At 38.2% G+C, this 17,304-nt stretch overlaps 2 protein-coding genes across 2 annotated transcripts; one reads left to right on the top strand and one right to left on the bottom strand.

Annotated features, from left to right (window-relative positions):
* LOC109243659 (probable 2-carboxy-D-arabinitol-1-phosphatase) lies at nt 475–9,172 on the top strand. The gene is made up of 7 exons (XM_019410622.1): nt 475–859; nt 6,291–6,442; nt 7,594–7,713; nt 7,795–7,894; nt 8,067–8,206; nt 8,287–8,366; nt 8,778–9,172. The coding sequence occupies exons 1-7, from the start codon at nt 703–705 to the stop codon at nt 8,902–8,904; spliced, it is 876 nt and encodes a 291-aa protein (XP_019266167.1). The 5' UTR covers nt 475–702; the 3' UTR covers nt 8,905–9,172.
* LOC109222618 (CASP-like protein 1C2) lies at nt 10,230–11,595 on the bottom strand. The gene is made up of 3 exons (XM_019386954.1): nt 11,096–11,595; nt 10,755–10,857; nt 10,230–10,672 (listed from the first exon to the last, which is right to left on the bottom strand). Exons 1-3 carry the CDS (start codon nt 11,248–11,250, stop codon nt 10,442–10,444), a joined length of 489 nt encoding a protein of 162 aa, XP_019242499.1. The 5' UTR covers nt 11,251–11,595; the 3' UTR covers nt 10,230–10,441.

The following is a 17,304-nucleotide window of genomic DNA, read 5'->3' as shown; positions in this document are numbered from 1 at the left end:
AACTAGCCACCCATGCCATTTCCACCACCTCTAACTGGTCCACAAGATAAGGTTTTAGGGTTTAGGCCCAACTAATGTGGTTTAGCCCGTTTTGGTTCATGTACAATGATGAGATCGCAAATGATAATAATCAATAACTTTGTTGCAACAAGTTCCCTCTTTAAATGCTGACCCAAAGCCTCCTCCTTTTACTAAACTTGTAACCCAAATCCATTTTGGATCTTGCGAGTTGCATTTATGAATTTTTGGGATTTTTACACGAATAGCCGATATACATAGATTATATATAATTTTATACATATTATATATGAATTATATACATATAATATATCACCTGACTATTTTTAGTTTAAGCGATTAAGTAAACGGCTATTTAGGTTAAATTCTAGATTATTTTGTTTTTATTAATTAGATGTACCAAAAAGGAACCAATGCCAGTAGTAGAAAAAAGAAACAATAGTCTTTTTGGGCGGGGCCATGCAAGAATCTTCCATTCACCCTGTAAGAAGCATATCCACAATTCCATATCGTAGCAACGCCAAAGCCAATCAAACTCCCACCACAAGTTTCAACTGTCATTTTTAGCTCTTCTCGTTTGTAGAATTAAGCCCCTCGAAATTCATGGCCAAACAAAGCTGGAAACATTAATCTTGAAATAGCAAAAACACAACTCCTGAGTACTACAGTGAACACTGTAAGAAGATGAGTTCTGGAGCTATTCTTATTACCCCTTATTTCTCTTTCCCTTCCATTTCGAATTCTAATAAATTTCCACGCCCTAAACTTCATTCTAACTCGAGCATAAACTATTGTATTCGCTGCTCAACTTCAAGTCCCGAGTTACCAGTTACTACAACAGGTAATCTTTCAAATTCTAGTGGACTTTTTTTTTCTTTAATAAAAAAGTTGTTCTCGATAACAATATAATGTGTTGTGTGTGTTGGAAAAAAAATAATTTGGGAGAGCAAGACAACAAAACACTCAAACACTCACAACTCACTTTAAGAATGGAGAAGAAATGTTATTTTTCATTCAACTTGACTTGTTCCAAATGGCTAGCATACATGGGTATTTATAGTAGAACTCCTATATGTATCTAGCCTAAACTTCATGTAAACACACTAACTAAATTCACATTAGTCTACACTAGTTCATACATCTCATAATGAAGTTCACATTAGTCTACACTTGTTCATACATCTCATACTAATATGAACTAATCTAAACATATTTAATATAAATGTGAACTAATGGAAACAAGTTTATTATAATTTTAACATCCCCCCTTAAACTTGTTTCATCACTCCAAGCGCCATCCTTAGCTTTTGAAAAACTTCAATCTTTAATGGCTTGGTGAAAATATCCGCAATTTGATCTTGCGACTTCACATGCTCAAGCTCCACAACTTTATTAGATATACAATCTCTAATAAAGTGATACCTTGTATCTATATGCTTGCTCCTTTCATGAAATACAGGATTTTTGGCTAACTCGATAGCCGACTTGTTGTCAACAAAAATCTTTGTGGCATCCTTTTGTGGTTGGTGAAGTTCCTCCAACAAACTTCTTAACCAAATTGCATGACAAACACATGAGCAAGCTGCAACATACTCCGCCTCACAAGTTGACAAATTAACAATTGGTTGTTTTTTAGAATTCCATGTAAATGCAGAATTTCCAAGAAAGAAAACAAACCCAGTAGTACTTTTACGATCATCAATATCACCAGCCCAATCACTATCACAATATCCCACAAACTTAGAATCCTTAGAAGATGAATAAAGAATTCCATAATCAAGTGTATCTTTGATGTACCGAAGTATTCTTTTTGCTACCTTTAAATGGGAGGTAGTAGGAGCTTCCATAAAGCGGCTCACAAGTCCAACACCATAAAGAATATCCGGCCTTGTGCATGTCAAGTACCTTAAGCTTCCAACAAGACTCTTGAAAAATGTGGGATTTACATTTTCTCCATCTCCATGCTTGGATATTTTAACTCCACATTCAACAGGGGTGCTCACGGGATTGCAATTATCCATCTCGAACTTCTTGAGAATTTCCTTTGCATATTCTCCTTGAGAAATAAAAACTCCCATCCTTCCTTTGTTGCACTTGAATGCCAAGATAGTAGGACATTAATCCAATGTCCGTCATCTCAAATTCTCTAGCCATTGCTTCCTTGAATTCTTCAAACATCTTAGGATTATTTCCTGTAAAAATCAAGTCATCTACATACAAGCAAACAAGTAAAATGTCTCCATTTTTAGCAATTTTTACATAAAGTGCATGTTCATGTGGACATTTTGAAAAACCATTTGCTTGAAAATATTTATCAATTCTACTATTCCAAGCCCGCGGAGCTTGCTTCAACCCATATAAAGCCTTTTTCAATTTCAAGACTTTATTTTCTTGTCCTTCAACCTTATAGCCCAAAGGTTGATCAATGTAGACTTCTTCCTCCAATACGCCATTCAAAAAAGCTGACTTCACATCCATTTGATGGATTTTCCATTGATTTTGGGCGGCCAAGGCAATGACAAAGCGAATTGTTTCCAAACGAGCAACCGGTGCAAATACCTCTTCATAGTCAATACCGGCTTTTTGCTTGTATCCTTTAGCTACTAATCTTGCTTTGTACTTTTCTACTTCACCCTTGGAATTCTTCTTTAGCTTGTACACCCATTTGACTCCAATGGTGCTTTTTCCTTTTGGAAGTGTGACCAACTCCCATGTTTCATTCTTTTTTATTGCCTTGATTTCTTCATCCATGGCATCTCTCCATTTGGAATTTTGGAATGCATCCTCAAAGCTTATAGGCTCACTATCCACCAATAAACAAAAATGAGTAAAATCATATAAATCATTTCTTACCACTTCCGTGTTTTCATACAAGTCACGGAGACTTCTACTCTTGTGAGGTGCTTCACTTGAACTTGAACTTGATTCCTCCACTTCTTGATTTTGTGGCGGAGGTGTTGATAGTGGTGAGATAGGTTGCTCCACATCTTCTTCATCATCATCAAATAATGGACTAAAAGAGTAATCTTGCTCTTTAGTCTTCCAATCCCAAGCACTATCTTCATCAAACTCAACATCTCTACTCAAAGTGACCTTGCCATTTTTGGGATTATACAATTTATAACCTTTAGAATTTTGATCATAACCAATAAAAACATACCTCTCACTTTTGTCATCGAGCTTGGTCCTCTTTTCATCATGTATATGTGCATATGTAATGCTTCCGAAAACTCGCAAGTGAGAAACTTTTGGCTTGAAACCACTCCATGCCTCTTGAGGTGTTTTTCCATGAACACGTTTTGTGTGGCAACGATTTAGTAAGTATACCGCACAAGCAACAGCTTCAGCCCAAAATTCCTTTGGCATATTTTTGCTCTTCAACATACTCCTCACCATGTTAAGAATGGTCCGGTTCTTTCTTTCCACAACGCCATTTTGTTGTGGTGATCTTGGCACGGTTAAAAAATGGCGAACTCCATTTTTCTCACAAAAAACTTTGAATTCATTTGAAGTGAATTCTCCACCATTGTCCGACCGAAGTGACTTAATTTGATAGCCACTTTGTTTCTCCACCATCCTCTTGAATTTTTTAAAGGTTTCAAACACCTCTGATTTTGCCTTTAAAAAATAAACCCAAGTTTTTGTAGAATAATCATCAATGAAAAGTAAAAAATAATTACTTTTACCAAGTGAAGATGGCTTGATAGGTCCGCAAACATCCATGTGAATTAACTCCAAAGGGCATCTTGCTCTTGTCAAAGACTCTTTAGGAAAGCTTTTTCTAGCTTGCTTTCCAAAGATACATCCTTCGCAAAATTGGTTGGGATGATTAATACTTGGCAATCCATTCACCATGTTTTCTTTATCCATCAACCTTAAGCTATCAAAATTCAAGTGACCAAATTACTTTTACCAAGTGAAGATGGCTTGATAGGTCCGCCAAACATCCATGTGAATTAACTCCAAAGGGCATCTTGCTCTTGTCAAAGACTCTTTAGGAAAGCTTTTTCTAGCTTGCTTTCCAAAGATACATCCTTCGCAAAATTGGTTGGGATGATTAATACTTGGCAATCCATTCACCATATTTTCTTTATCCATCAACCTTAAGCTATCAAAATTCAAGTGACCAAATCTCATATGCCAAAGCCAAGAGGAGTCTTTGGCACATGAAAGTAAGCATCTTGGAGCATCATTTTGAAGATTTAAAATGAACATTTTATTATTAGCCATAGGAACTTTAGCTATAATCTCCCTTTTTCATCTCTCATAACAACTTTTATCTTTCAAATGAATGTCATAATTTTCCTCCAAAAGTTGTCCCAAACTCAAAATGTACTTTTCATCTCCGGCACATATAAAACATTAGAAATTAATTGATGACTTCCATCCTTCAAGCGAATTAAAATCGTAACCTTTCCTTTGATTTTAACACGTGAAGAATCTCCAAAAGTGATTGTGCCACGATTCAACTCTTCAAGTTCCACAATTAAATCCTTCTTTCCACAAATATGGCTACTTGCACCGGAATCAAGGTACCATCGGTGCTTCTCGGCACTTTCTTCTCCTTTGCATGCGAGAAGCAAGGTGGCATCTTCATCTTCATTTTTGCTCTCCACGAAATTATTTTTCTCTTCAAAGTTATCTTTACATTCCCAAGAAAAATGACCAAATTTATGACAAGTATAACATTCAATATTTGATTTGTCATACCTTCCTTGATTTTGCCTCCATCCTTTCCCTCTTCCACGACCTCTTCTTGAATTAAAGTCTTGGCCTTTATTTTCTCTACTTGAAGGTGGTTGACTACCTCCTCTTCCGCCTCTACCACGACCTCTTCCATTTCCACGGCCTCTTTGTTGCGAGCCACGCCTTTCATCTTTCTCTTTGAAAGAAAATTTTGCTTGCAACGCTTGTTCAACCGATTCTTCTTTCGGTTTCTTCAACTTCTCTTCATGTGCTTGCAAGGAACTCGAAAGCTCGTCTATGGTCATGGTGTCCAAGTCTTTGGACTCTTCAATGGCAACAACAATAAAATCAAATTTTGAAATTAAGGATCGTAGTATTTTTGCCACGACCCTATCGTCTTTCAACTCTTCACCATATCTTTTCATTTGATTGACAATAGCCAAAACTCTCGAAATATAATCCACAACATATTCATTTTCCTTCATATGCAATGATTCAAACTCTCCTCTTAAGGTTTGGAGGCGAACTTTTTTCACTTTGTCCAAACCTTTAAAAGAAGCTTGAAGAATATCCCATGCTTCCTTGGAAGTTGTTGCATTTGCAACCTTCTCGAACATCTTGTCATCCAAACCTTGATGGATGAGAGTGAGTGCCTTTTGATCCTTCTTCTTTGAGGCAACGACATCTTCTGCTTCATCAACACCGGACTCTACTGGTTCCCAAACATCATAGGCACCAAGCAAGGCCTTCATTCGAATACACCAATTTCCATAGTTCTCTTTTGTAAGCATAGGAACTTGGAATGGTGTTCCGTTAGAATTCGTCATCTTTTCTCCAAGTTTGTTGTCTTCAACCACACCGGCTCTGATACCAAATGTTGGGGAAAAAAAATAATTTGGGAGAGCAAGACAACAAAACACTCAAACACTCACAACTCACTTTAAGAATGGAGAAGAAATGATATTTTTCATTCAACTTGACTTGTTCCAAATGGCTAGCATACATGGGTATTTATAGTAGAACTCCTATATGTATCTACCTAAACTTCATGTAAACACACTAACTAAATTCACATTAGTCTATACTAGTTCATACATCTCATAATGAAGTTCACATTAGTCTACACTTATTCATACATCTCATACTAATATGAACTAATCTAAACATATTTAATATAAATGTGAACTAATGGAAACAAGTTTATTATAATTTTAACAGTGTGGGACTGCATCTTGTTCATGATTAGTTTAATTTAATGTTACCAGTAAAAACAAATTAACGATATAGTATGCAGAGACAGATCGAGGATTTAAACTTAGACATGTTCAACTTTAAGTTTCTTAGCACTCAACTACTCGTTGTGCTTTTAAATTATGGTTTCGGAATTTAATATTTGTTGAAATTTTAGTAGATTTTCACGTATATACTCTATTTTACCTGTTGAAGATAATGAGTTTAAGTTGAACCTATAGACAATACTCCATCTGCCCTTTTTTTACTCTTCATTATGGGTCGAGTACTTGTTTATGATAGAGTCCTACTTTTTCCTGCTGAAATTTAACTTTTTAACATGAATTCTTGAACAGAGAGATTTAGGTATGATACTCCTCTGACTGGTGGAGCATTTGATTTTGAAAAAGCCACAACTTCTCTAACTAGAAAAGCATTGGCTTGTCCAAAGAAAGTTACTATTGTAAGGCATGGTCTCAGCTCTTGGAATGAAGAAGGTAGAGTTCAGGTTTGTCTTTCATCTTCTCATTTCATGTTCCTCCACCTTCTTTCTGACAATAGTGCTTTTAATTCCTTGACAATGTTCTTTCCTGTATTGCTAAGTTTTTCTAAAGACATGTATAATGGAAGTACAGAAAAGAATGCCACTTTCCCACTTAGATAACCAGATTATCCTAATATTAAGTTGCTGAGTCGTTGCCAGAAAATTTCGCCATTCGGGGGTCCATTGAGAACTTGATATTAAAGATCAATGAACTACTGACAAGGGCATTTGAGTTTATGTGCCAGCCAATGTGGCTGAACAATATGATGCACTCAATCTTCATGTTTCGCACTTAACACCAAACATTACATGATTTCAATTTTCGTCTAAGTAATCATGCTTACTCAGGATAAGAAACTCAATAGCAGATAACCAAGAAGTGCAAATCTTTTCTGGTGCAAGGCCATTATGTTTAGCCTGGAGGTCCTGGAACAAGAGTGGTGTTGCTAGTCTGAGTTAATACTTGAAGTTAAAATTTTGTTAGTCATGGTTTTGAGCACACGTGCCTAGTTAAGAACATCAAAGTCATCTTTCGATACTGATGCGAGTCTTATGGAGCATTACATTTTTCTTTTTCCAAAGACAGGTTATCTGAATTCTGTGCCCCTAACTAAAACATAACTTCCTTGATAAATGATACGATGTGTGTTAGTTGAAGTGGGCTTTCCTAGTCCAGGCAGACAAACCTAAAACTGCATTTGAGACTGTGGTATCCTATCACTAGTTCATCTCTGATCCTGTTGTTAGTTCAACATTTTATTCATTAAAAAATTTACCTTCTCTTTTCAGTACATCAAAAAAGATATAATCTATAGCATGAGATTTCGTTTCTCTCGTTCAGTGTCTCCCTGGTTCACTCAATTAATGCTTTAAGACCCTCTCTACTTTCATTATCAGAACCTAAATCAATCACTGGCACAAAAAAATATTGCATTGTCTTCACACACTCAAGGGTCTCTGGAACTCCCTTAATCTAGAAAACCGAAGTTGTTAATAGTGAAGCATTTTAAGTGACTTGTCTGTAATGCTGTAAGGAACTCGTCTTTTAACTTCCTCTTTTTTAATTTGTGACTTGTCTGTTCTATAGCTGCTAACCAAATGGGTTGTACATGTAGGGAAGCTCAAACTTATCTATACTTTCTGAAAAAGGAGCAATGCAAGCAGAAAGGTGCAAGATGGCCTTGTCTGATATACACTTTGACCAATGTTTCTCTAGTCCTATATCACGCGCCAAGGTTGGAGTATGACGTTGTGCAATTATCTTTTGCTTACTAAACATGCAGTTATTTAAGTGATAACAACAATGTCTTCTGCAGACGACTGCTGAAATCATGTGGCAAGGAAAAGAAGAGCCTCTGATTTTTCTTGATTCCCTGAAGGAGGCCCATCTATATTTTCTTGAAGGCATGAAAAATGGTCTGCCTCATTCACTGCTGAAATAATGTGATTTTACTATTACCTCTTTTGTGTCACTATAACCTTAATATTGTAACAACAGGAAGGCATAATCATTTTAGCTTTTGCATGCATTTAGATCAGTTCAACAGCATTAGCAGTTTTCTAAATGATGTTTTGTGTTTGGAGGCAGAGGATGCTAAGCGCATATATCCAAAAGAGTATACAACTTGGAGAGAAGATCCGTCTAATTTTTGTGTAGACGGTGTATACCCTCTTCAGAAACTGTGGGGAAGAGCATATGAAGCATGGGAAGAAATTTTATTGACACCGGTAAGTTCTAAGTACTGCTTAACTGATCTATGTTGATTGCATTTCAACACAATATACTGATATAGCTGGTTCTTCATCAGGGAGAGAACTTTTTGGTTGTGACGCACAAATCTATTTTACGAGCATTGATCTGCACAGCTCTTGGACTAGGGCCAGAAAGGTACTTCTATACACGGACAGTGTAAATGAACTTGTATAGTATCAAGTCGCTTAAAAGATAATTATATGTAATGGTCCAAAAACGAGGGATCAGTAACTTGGAAAGTAAGCGTGCTACAACATGTTAAAATACTCTGATACAGTCTTATTAGCTTATTCCCAAATCCCCTATACGATTAACTCTAATGATATTCCGCGGCACAAAATTAAACTAACCCTTTAGTTATGACAGCTGACCAAGCCAAATGCTCCTACAGATACTAAAATCAATGCTGGCGTATACCAAAACTTTCTTTTGTCACTATGAAAATTACATGTATTTTTTTATCTATTCTAACAATTCAACTAGTACATATAAAAGTTGGTTTCTTCAGCCACTATTGTTGACAGGTCTAATTTTATATTGATTCAGGTTTCGTTCAGTGGATATAAATAATGGAGGATTCTGTGTGTTCAAATTCAACAAACAAGGAGAAGCCATGCTTCATTCCCTGAACATGACAGCACATATGTACACAGACCATATCTACCACTACTAAATCAACGGCTATAAGGACTCGATGGACAATTAAGATAATAATCACCATTGCAACAACAGAGAGCCGCGTCAAACCAGAACAGATGTCTGTTTAGTATGTGAGTTATGAATCATTGAACTCTTAAAATAAAATTTTAGGTAGAATAGTATTATAGGTTAAGAACAGCAAAAATTTGTAACATGTTCTTGTATTTTAACTGTTACAAAGTTGATTGGAAGTAAAGAGTTCATCATTGAACTCTTAAAATAAAATTTTAGTTAGAATAGTATTATAAGGCTCATTGAAGGGCAAAACGCTCCATACCAAGAATTTTTGCATATCCAGGCTTGAACCCAAGATTTCTAGTTAATGCCTAAAATGAAGTAAATGGCCCTAGTGTGTGCGTAAGAAAGTTCTAAATTCTTGGATTTAACTTTTTCCTATAAGTGCAATTTCATCTCCAATGAAAGTTTACTTGCCTTATTTTTCAGGTTAATAATTTCGCTTTTAGTGTAACAAAAATATTTAATGTTATCTGTGTATGACAAGTTAAACTCGTTATTCTTTCTGTACAAACATATACTACTATTATAGAAAATTTATCTGCAAATGAACATTATATGGAAAAATTAATTGAAGGGTGATTTATTAGGAACCACCCAAAATCAAGAAAAACTAAAGACTAGATGACTCATATTTTCTTCATCAGGCTACCGTGCCAAATACGGAGCTTCATTAATTGTTCTTAAAACACCATCACCACCACCAACAACAACAACAAAAACAAAAAAAGGAAGGATTTCAGCGAGATAAATGATGCTATACACAGAGGCGGATGTAGTGTACTACCTACGGGTTCAACTGAACCCATAACTTTCGTCGCAGAGTAAAAATTTGTATGTAAAAATTCATTAAAATTGCAAAAAATAGTAGATATGAACCCATAACTTTAAATTTATAATGGGTTCAATGTTAAAAACCTTAAAATTGAACCCATAGAATTTAAATCTTGAATTCGCCTCTGGCTATACGAACAAAAAAAACTCTTCTTCACTTATCAACTCTTATTTGTCAGCAGGGAGCGGATACTAAATCATGGTTAGATTAGATTAATTAGTAGTACTAGTTTTAACAAATCTTAGTTGCTAATGAGAATGACAATTTATTAACAATATAACCAAAAAATATATATATTCTGTTTTACAATTTTGTTGCACCACCACCACATAGAAAAACCGGATTTCTTTAACATATATGCAAATCACAACTGCTACAAATTAAAGATCCTTTGGTAGTATTATCAACCAGAAAAGATTACAATGTTAACCTAATCTTTGTCCAACAAAGATTGAAACATTAATTATATATTACGTGGAGATAAGCATACCAAACATGACAAAGATGTCTTTAAATCTTTCTTTTCGCATTACAATATTTCAACTACATATAGCATGTATATTCTAAAAACACAAAAATTAGTACAAAATAGGGGGAATGATATTCTTTAAAAAAAGATCAACAAAAAGCTGTAAAATTTCCACGAAGGAGGAATATAAGTCTAAGCTTTGAGACTGTAAAGATTTAGAACATTGTGAAAAGAGCAAAGAAGAAGAAGAAAATAGAGAATAGAAGCTGCAAATCCAGCAATAAGAGATCCAGCTACATGATCACAGAACTTTGGAACTTGTCCACAAATTGGTAGCCAACCTGCATGACTATTCCCCTTTTTTCCCACTTGTGCTATTGCCAAACATGCTGATATGCTTGAGTCCAACAGCAATGTCATAATCTATGAAAGAAAAAAGATGAAATCAGTCTAAGCCATAAATATATATATATTTAAATTATTAATATCGCGAAAAGATACATACGATATCTGAAATGAGTATAATGCGTCCCAGCAAGTTCTTGGTAGGAAAAAAAAGAACTATGAGGGAATAGGCACTTGCTAGTATATTCACTCCAACAAAGTACCTGAAACATCAACAACTTATTATAATAGGTGCAGTGACGGATTCAAAATTTAGACGTTGTGAGTACTTTTTGAGTTAAAGAGAATAATTTCTGAAATGTATATCTAACTCTATTTATACTTACTTTTCACACATATATATAGAGAATGAGTAAGTTGGCTGTAATACGTGCATGTGATTGACAATATAGAAAAAAGTACTCACGTTAAAGACATTAATGAAGATTATGATCAACTTACTTGAAAGTTGGCGTGTTAGCAAATTTGGCTTCAAATGTCATGCCCAAGACTTGAGCAGAATCATGGCTGGTAACCATGATAACAATGGCTGCAACACTAGCCCCCAAGGCTAAAAGCCTAAGCAGAAATATGATGATCCTGTTTGCCAAAGTCATAATTATAGAAATAGGAAAGTGAAATGATCTTTAACTCTTGTATTAAGAAAAACCAGGAGAAAAACAAAATAGAACTCTACACTTTAATGTAAAAAGGTAGGCAAGTTAAAGGGCATAAAAATATATGGGATGTGTGGAAAAGAAGTGATCAAGAGAGGTAGAAATAATAAAGAGGGATATTTGTGAGTTAGGAAAAGGCAGATAAGTGGGTGGTAAACTTGTCTTCTTTAGGGGCAAAGGGTCATGTTCTTGGTTACCTAATGAATGTATACAAATTAACTTGTACCATTAATATATAGTGCTAGTAACAAGATCCAATGAAACCCTTTTGAGAGGACCCTTTCATGCTATTGCAATTTGGAACTAGTGGCACTTGGCCAAAATACATTGACTATCTACCAATAAGTGTTCCTTATAGGCAGGAAGAAGACTATTTAAATTTTAATAAGCAAAGATTATTATTTAATATCAATTGTATTATGTCAGTTGAACTACCAAGTGGTTAATTATATAGTATATGTACGGCGCCTCCCATAATTGTTACTAACGTGGACAATTGAATTAACATGTTATTGGCTTCTTGCAATGAGAAAACTTTTATGTAGTAGTAGAAAATGAAGAATTAACAAAATAACCAATAAATATATAATATATGTATAATTTAATCATATTTAATATATTTGTAACGGTGTATAATCAATGTATACATACTATTTTGGTAAAAATACCTTAGATAATTGGAATGGCCATTGGAAAAAGAAATGGTCTTATTAGGAACTATTATATTCTTAGGAAAGAATATTTCATGCATCGCCGCTTCATGACGTGATGCCGCAATATCTCGATATCGGCCAACAATAAGTTTTAGATTTTCTTTTTATATTGAAATACTAAATAAATATTAGTAATACTTACATTGGTTAGCGCTTGGAGCAAAATTTTTATTTCTTTGATCATGTATATCCTAAAATCCGAGTAACAATTAAACTTGTTTTGTGGTTTTAAAGATATGTGATTTAGTCCAATACTAATTGATAAACAAGGAATCTAACGTGTAAATTTATGAGTAAGGCAAATCAAACCAGTCGTGTAAGCAGACCTCGACCTCGAGCAAGGGCGACCTCGAGGTAAGTGAACAAGAACAGTAAAATAATAATAAGACGATTCAGATGAACAGTAGGCAAGAAGGTGAAAATGTATATTCTCTTCTCAATGATTGATGATGCGTTACAAATGATTGGAGTCCCCTTTATATAGTAGGTGAATCCTAAATAAGGTACAATTCTAATTGTAGTAAGGAATCTTATTATACAGCTGTCTAACCGCCTAGTACAAATCTGTTCCGGAATTTACGCCGTGATCTTAGGGTAACCGCGGGAATCTCGCTCTTTCTGTTATAAAACCATAACGGTACTATCTCGAGGTTGATCATACTCGGCCGGATGTTCATCGAGCACTTGGATCTTCGAGTCTCGTATTCTGCCTGCGAGCTCGAGCTCGGTCCATATTAAACTTGTTCTCGATGCGACCCATCGAGCCTACAAAATCGGGAACACATGATTTTGACCGTATACAGATAGTACCCACGTTTCTTAGAATAAAATGATAAGAAACGATTTGATCCTCGATCCTCTGATGCCTTGATCATGATACCAATCTCGTGACTTCAGCGGCGGAGGTGATTGAAAGGTCGTGTCTGCATAGTTCCCAAGGCCATTAATTGAAGGCGGCTGACGGTCAGCCATTGGCTTCCCCAAACCGTTGAAGCGGCCACTATAAATAGGTAAATTTCACAACCTTTTCAATCTTTATTTCTCAAACCTTTCTCAAAACCTTACTAGCTTCTTCATCTTCTCTGAGCCGATTCTTCCTTCAACAACATCAACTTCTTTTCTTCTTTCGAGTTCCCCAACAGCAGTGGCTAAAATATCTAAAACCGTTCCCCAAAAAGAAAAATTCTCCTCATCATCGCGGCCGGTCGGTGGTAGAACGACGGCACCACCTCGTATAAAGGAGTGCATTCCTGAGCCATGCGAACTATCTTTCGATTTCAAAATCGACAAGCCTGCATCAGTCCTGGGCCTATGTGAGCCCATGTCCCGATATATCTGCTTGATAACTGAAGGAGATCTCGAGCAGGTGAAAAAGGATTGTAATTGGGAGGATAAGGGGGCGGTGATTCCTTCCCCTGAAGAGTACATCACCACCCATGTAGAATGATACTTAAGCGTGTACACTTATCCTTTCACATTGTGTCCCATGGATCCAGCACTGGGTCCTGTAGATCCAGTCATTCTCTATTTCTGTCACCAATATCGGGTGACACTTGGCCAGATCTACCCTTCTTTTTGGCGCATCGTCAATTTGCTCAGGTATTTCTCGGCCAAGGCCGAGGGGATGTCTTTTACCCTCGACCACATAATTAGGCTATACAGCCCTCGACTCTATCGAGGTGGTTTGATAAAGCTCCAGCCCCGATCCTCGAAGGCGCTATTTTCTAGCATCGATGAGGACAAGGACCGAGGATGGATGAGCCGGTTTGTCCGAATCAATACCTCCGATTTAATTCCTGATGAAAGGATGCCATTCCCCGAGGAATGGAACATGAAACGTAAGTACAAACCTGTCAACGATGATTACTGCTCTGGTTTCCCTATTCTTCCTCGATCTAATTCCTTTTTGATGATGCAGCTGCCCCTTGGTTTCCTGGTGCGATTCCGGACCTCGCAGGTTGGGTTCGACAACTGGCTTCCACTTCTTCACATGCAGAACGTTGTTGGCGTGATTTGGCCAAGGGTCAGTGGGAAGCTAAAAACCATGGTGAGCTCCCTTGTTTATATATTGGTGTTTCTCTGTAAAATACTTACTTTTCCCTTACGCAGGCCTCGGAGACACTGTTGCTATGAGGTCGCCCCCGCCCGGTGAAGAGGAAATTCCGAAGCCAATCAAACAGAAGAAAAGGAAAAGGGCTTCGCCAGCAAGCTCCCCGAAGCCCGAGAAAAATAGGGCTCGAAAGCCTAGGGTCGATCCTGCAGCCCTATCTGCAGATGTGGTCTAACAACTTCGAGATGAAGAGAAAGAAGGAGAGGATGCCGACTGCTTGCTGGTAGCTCGAAAAGGGCAAGCACTGAGGCTCCAAAGTTCGCCGAACCGGCAATGGCCGATGCGGTTCAATCTCGAACCGAAAAAATCTCGGAGGGGAGCTCGAGCAGAGTCCCCGAGTCATCGGGTGGTAAAAGCGCACCTCGTCCCGGGGGACATTTGGCGGGTGAGCCCGAGGAGCCTAATTCTGAGGCCCTCCAAAGAGAACATAATGCCCCAAGTGAATCACTTGGGATAATTAACATAGATAAATTGCCACCTGGTCCTGTGTTCTCTGAAGGGCAGTTCCGAGATGCCGAGGCCATAAAAACTCCCGACGTGTGGGCGACCCACGAAGGGAATGATATTTTCCGGGAGTGCTTTGCAGGGGTCGAAGATGGTCCCGACCTGGATGCCTCGTTTATTTTTGACGAGGCTCAACGTCTTCTTAAGCAAGTAAGTTTCTGCTTCCATAATTATGCTTGTGATTTATTCTCGTTTTTCTTAGTTTGACTTCTTTTCTTTGCGTGAAGGCTATGACGATCCATCGACAAGCGTCCTCCAAGTCTCGAGCCGAGCTCGCTCGATGCGAGGCTGAAATCAAGAAGCTCGTGGAAAAGAGGGATAGCTTCAAACTCCTCTATGTTTAAAAAGAGGAGGAGATTAGGGGCCTTAGAGCCGACTTGACGAAGGCTCATCGAGAACAGACCGAGCTTATTGAGCAGGTAATGTAGCTTTTGGGAGTTTGTTATGTGTTCATCTGACTTAGCGACTAACACTTCGACTTTGCAGGCCCAGTAGAGGGGCGAGCTGGTGGAGCAGCTTTGAGAAGAGCTCAAGGTGAAAGAGGCCGAGACCCTATGGTGGAAGCAGCATATGGATCGTCTTGCTTCGGAGAAGGACACGCTTCGGCCCCAGCTGACTTTGGTCGAATGTCTACTTCACAACGTGGAGGTGGAAACCTTGGCCCGGAGCCGAAAGATTGAGGAGCTCGAAGCTAAGTCGACCGTTGAACTTGCAAAGGCTAAATCTTAGTCAGAGACATTTGTCGCCTCTTATCGAGCTGACGTCGAGGCTGCCAACATTCGGGCACAGGAGATCTCTACTGCTGCCGAAGTCAAATTGTCATGCGTTATCGACCACGCCAGACGACAATCCCGGAGAGAGACTCTCGAGGAAGTGCATGCTCGTGGCTTTGACCTCTCAGCTGATATTGAAAAGGCAAAAGCTCTGGAGGACGAGGCTGCCGCTCTACTCTCCGATGATGAAGACTCTGCTAGTGCTTCCGAGAGCGGAGGAGACGAGGATGAAGCCTTCGAGGAGGAGGTTCTTGAAGGTGTGGCTCCCGAAGATGCAGCTCCTAAAGCAGATTAGGCCTTTAGGATTTTTTTCCTTTTTATTTTGTGTAAGGCTCCATATGGGCATTTGTAAATATTCTTCATGTATATAAAGAATTCCTTTCCTTTCCGCTTTGTCTTCGATTTGCTGTAAAGTTTGCTTCCATTTTCGTTTTATGCCTTGTCATGCATCTTTTACCCATTGGGTTTTGTGAGGGTTCAGTATCGATCGGAACCCTTTATTTTTAGTGCCTTAGCACAAGTTTGTATTTGAATAATTCGATACCTCTTAAGGTTTTTTGAGGGCTGATTTTATCGAAGCCCTTTGATTATTTTGCCGAGGGTAGCCTTTATTAACCGGTTTTCATAGAATTCGAAGGCCTGTTTTTATTGCGGGATTCGCACGTCTCCGAGCCGCGTTATTTCAATTGTAGCCTTTATTTCGGTCGTAGCCTTTAATATGGCCGTAGCCTTCGGGTGTGTCTCTTGGACTTGTTTTTCGAAATATTAGTCCCCGAGTATGATGGCCTTGGCCTTTGTATCGAGGGATTCCCCTTTGAGGTCTTATAAATTCGAGTTTAGACAGCTCGAATGTGTTGACTGTCGATGACAGTCCCCGAGTATTTCGAGGTGTATTTGTGTTTTGGCCCTTGAGCCATTTCTCGCAGAATCGCAAGTATGGAGCTCGTATAGTAGAAAATTTCTTTGGGACACAAAGTGTTTGATATAGAAAGAATGCTTCTTTGAATAATTCATACATGCGTACATATTTTGCCATCGGGGCTCGACTATTCTACACGGACACGGTTCATCTGACCGTTTGGCCCATTACAAATTTCCTATCGACGCCCTCTTTGGCGTGAAGTATTTTTCTCGAAAATATAGCCTCCTAATGTGATGCCCCCAGTATTCGAGGTTGATTGAAAAGAAGCCTTGGATACTGTTGAATTATCCCTAGGTAGCACATAGTTGTTGCCTCGTTAAAAACCTCGCCGGAAAAACCCATTTGGGATAAAACCCGATCTAAGGGAAAAAGAGTGCAACGCGTTCTTTAAAGCCCAAGGTCTTTGTGTAGAAGGGTGCCCTCGCGTCTTCGATCGAACATCTACAATGAGTTAGTATTAAATACAAATGGAAAAAAGGGGAAGGTCATCCCTTAGCAGTAATATTGTTTGAGTAGTGATACATTCCGATTATTTGGCAGTTGTTCGCCTTCCATCGTGCCAAGTTTGTAAGATCCTTTTCCGATAACTCCGATGACTCGGTACGGTCCTTCCCAATTCGGGCCTAGTTTTCCTTCATTCAGGTCTCGAGTATTGAGGGTGACTTTCCGTAAAACTAAGTCTCGATTTCGAAGTGTCGAAGGTTGGTCCTTCTATTATAATATCTCTCGATCCTTTGCTTTTGTGCTGCCATCCGAACAAGTGCAGCTTCTCGTTTTTCATCTAATAGCTCGAGGCTAGTATTCATAGCCTCGTGATTTGATTCCTCCGATGCATGTCGAAATCTGGCGCTGGGTTCCTCGACCTCGACTGGAATCAAGGCCTCAGAGCCATATACTAAGGAGAACGGTGTTGCCCCCTTGCTGTACTTCGATGTCGTTCGATATGCCCAGAGAACCTCGAGCAGAGCTTCT

The sequence above is a fragment of the Nicotiana attenuata genome, chromosome 2 (genome assembly GCF_001879085.1).
Source record: "Nicotiana attenuata strain UT chromosome 2, NIATTr2, whole genome shotgun sequence".
Classification (NCBI taxonomy): domain Eukaryota; kingdom Viridiplantae; phylum Streptophyta; class Magnoliopsida; order Solanales; family Solanaceae; genus Nicotiana; species Nicotiana attenuata.
This window is presented reverse-complemented; position numbering and strand designations above follow the sequence as displayed.

Excerpts from the sequence above, each read along its gene's own strand:
- LOC109243659 (XM_019410622.1), top strand. The coding sequence starts at position 703 with ATGAGTTCTGGAGCTATTCTTATTACCCCTTATTTCTCTTTCCCTTCC. Across the intron at positions 7,895-8,066 it reads TCTTGAAGGCATGAAAAATG|AGGATGCTAAGCGCATATAT; the intron begins GTCTGCCTCATT and ends GTTTGGAGGCAG. Across the intron at positions 8,207-8,286 it reads AAGAAATTTTATTGACACCG|GGAGAGAACTTTTTGGTTGT; the intron begins GTAAGTTCTAAG and ends GTTCTTCATCAG.
- LOC109222618 (XM_019386954.1), bottom strand. The coding sequence starts at position 11,250 with ATGACTTTGGCAAACAGGATCATCATATTTCTGCTTAGGCTTTTAGCC. Across the intron at positions 10,858-11,095 it reads GCTAACACGCCAACTTTCAA|GTACTTTGTTGGAGTGAATA; the intron begins GTAAGTTGATCA and ends TTGATGTTTCAG. Across the intron at positions 10,673-10,754 it reads TTATACTCATTTCAGATATC|ATTATGACATTGCTGTTGGA; the intron begins GTATGTATCTTT and ends TTTCTTTCATAG.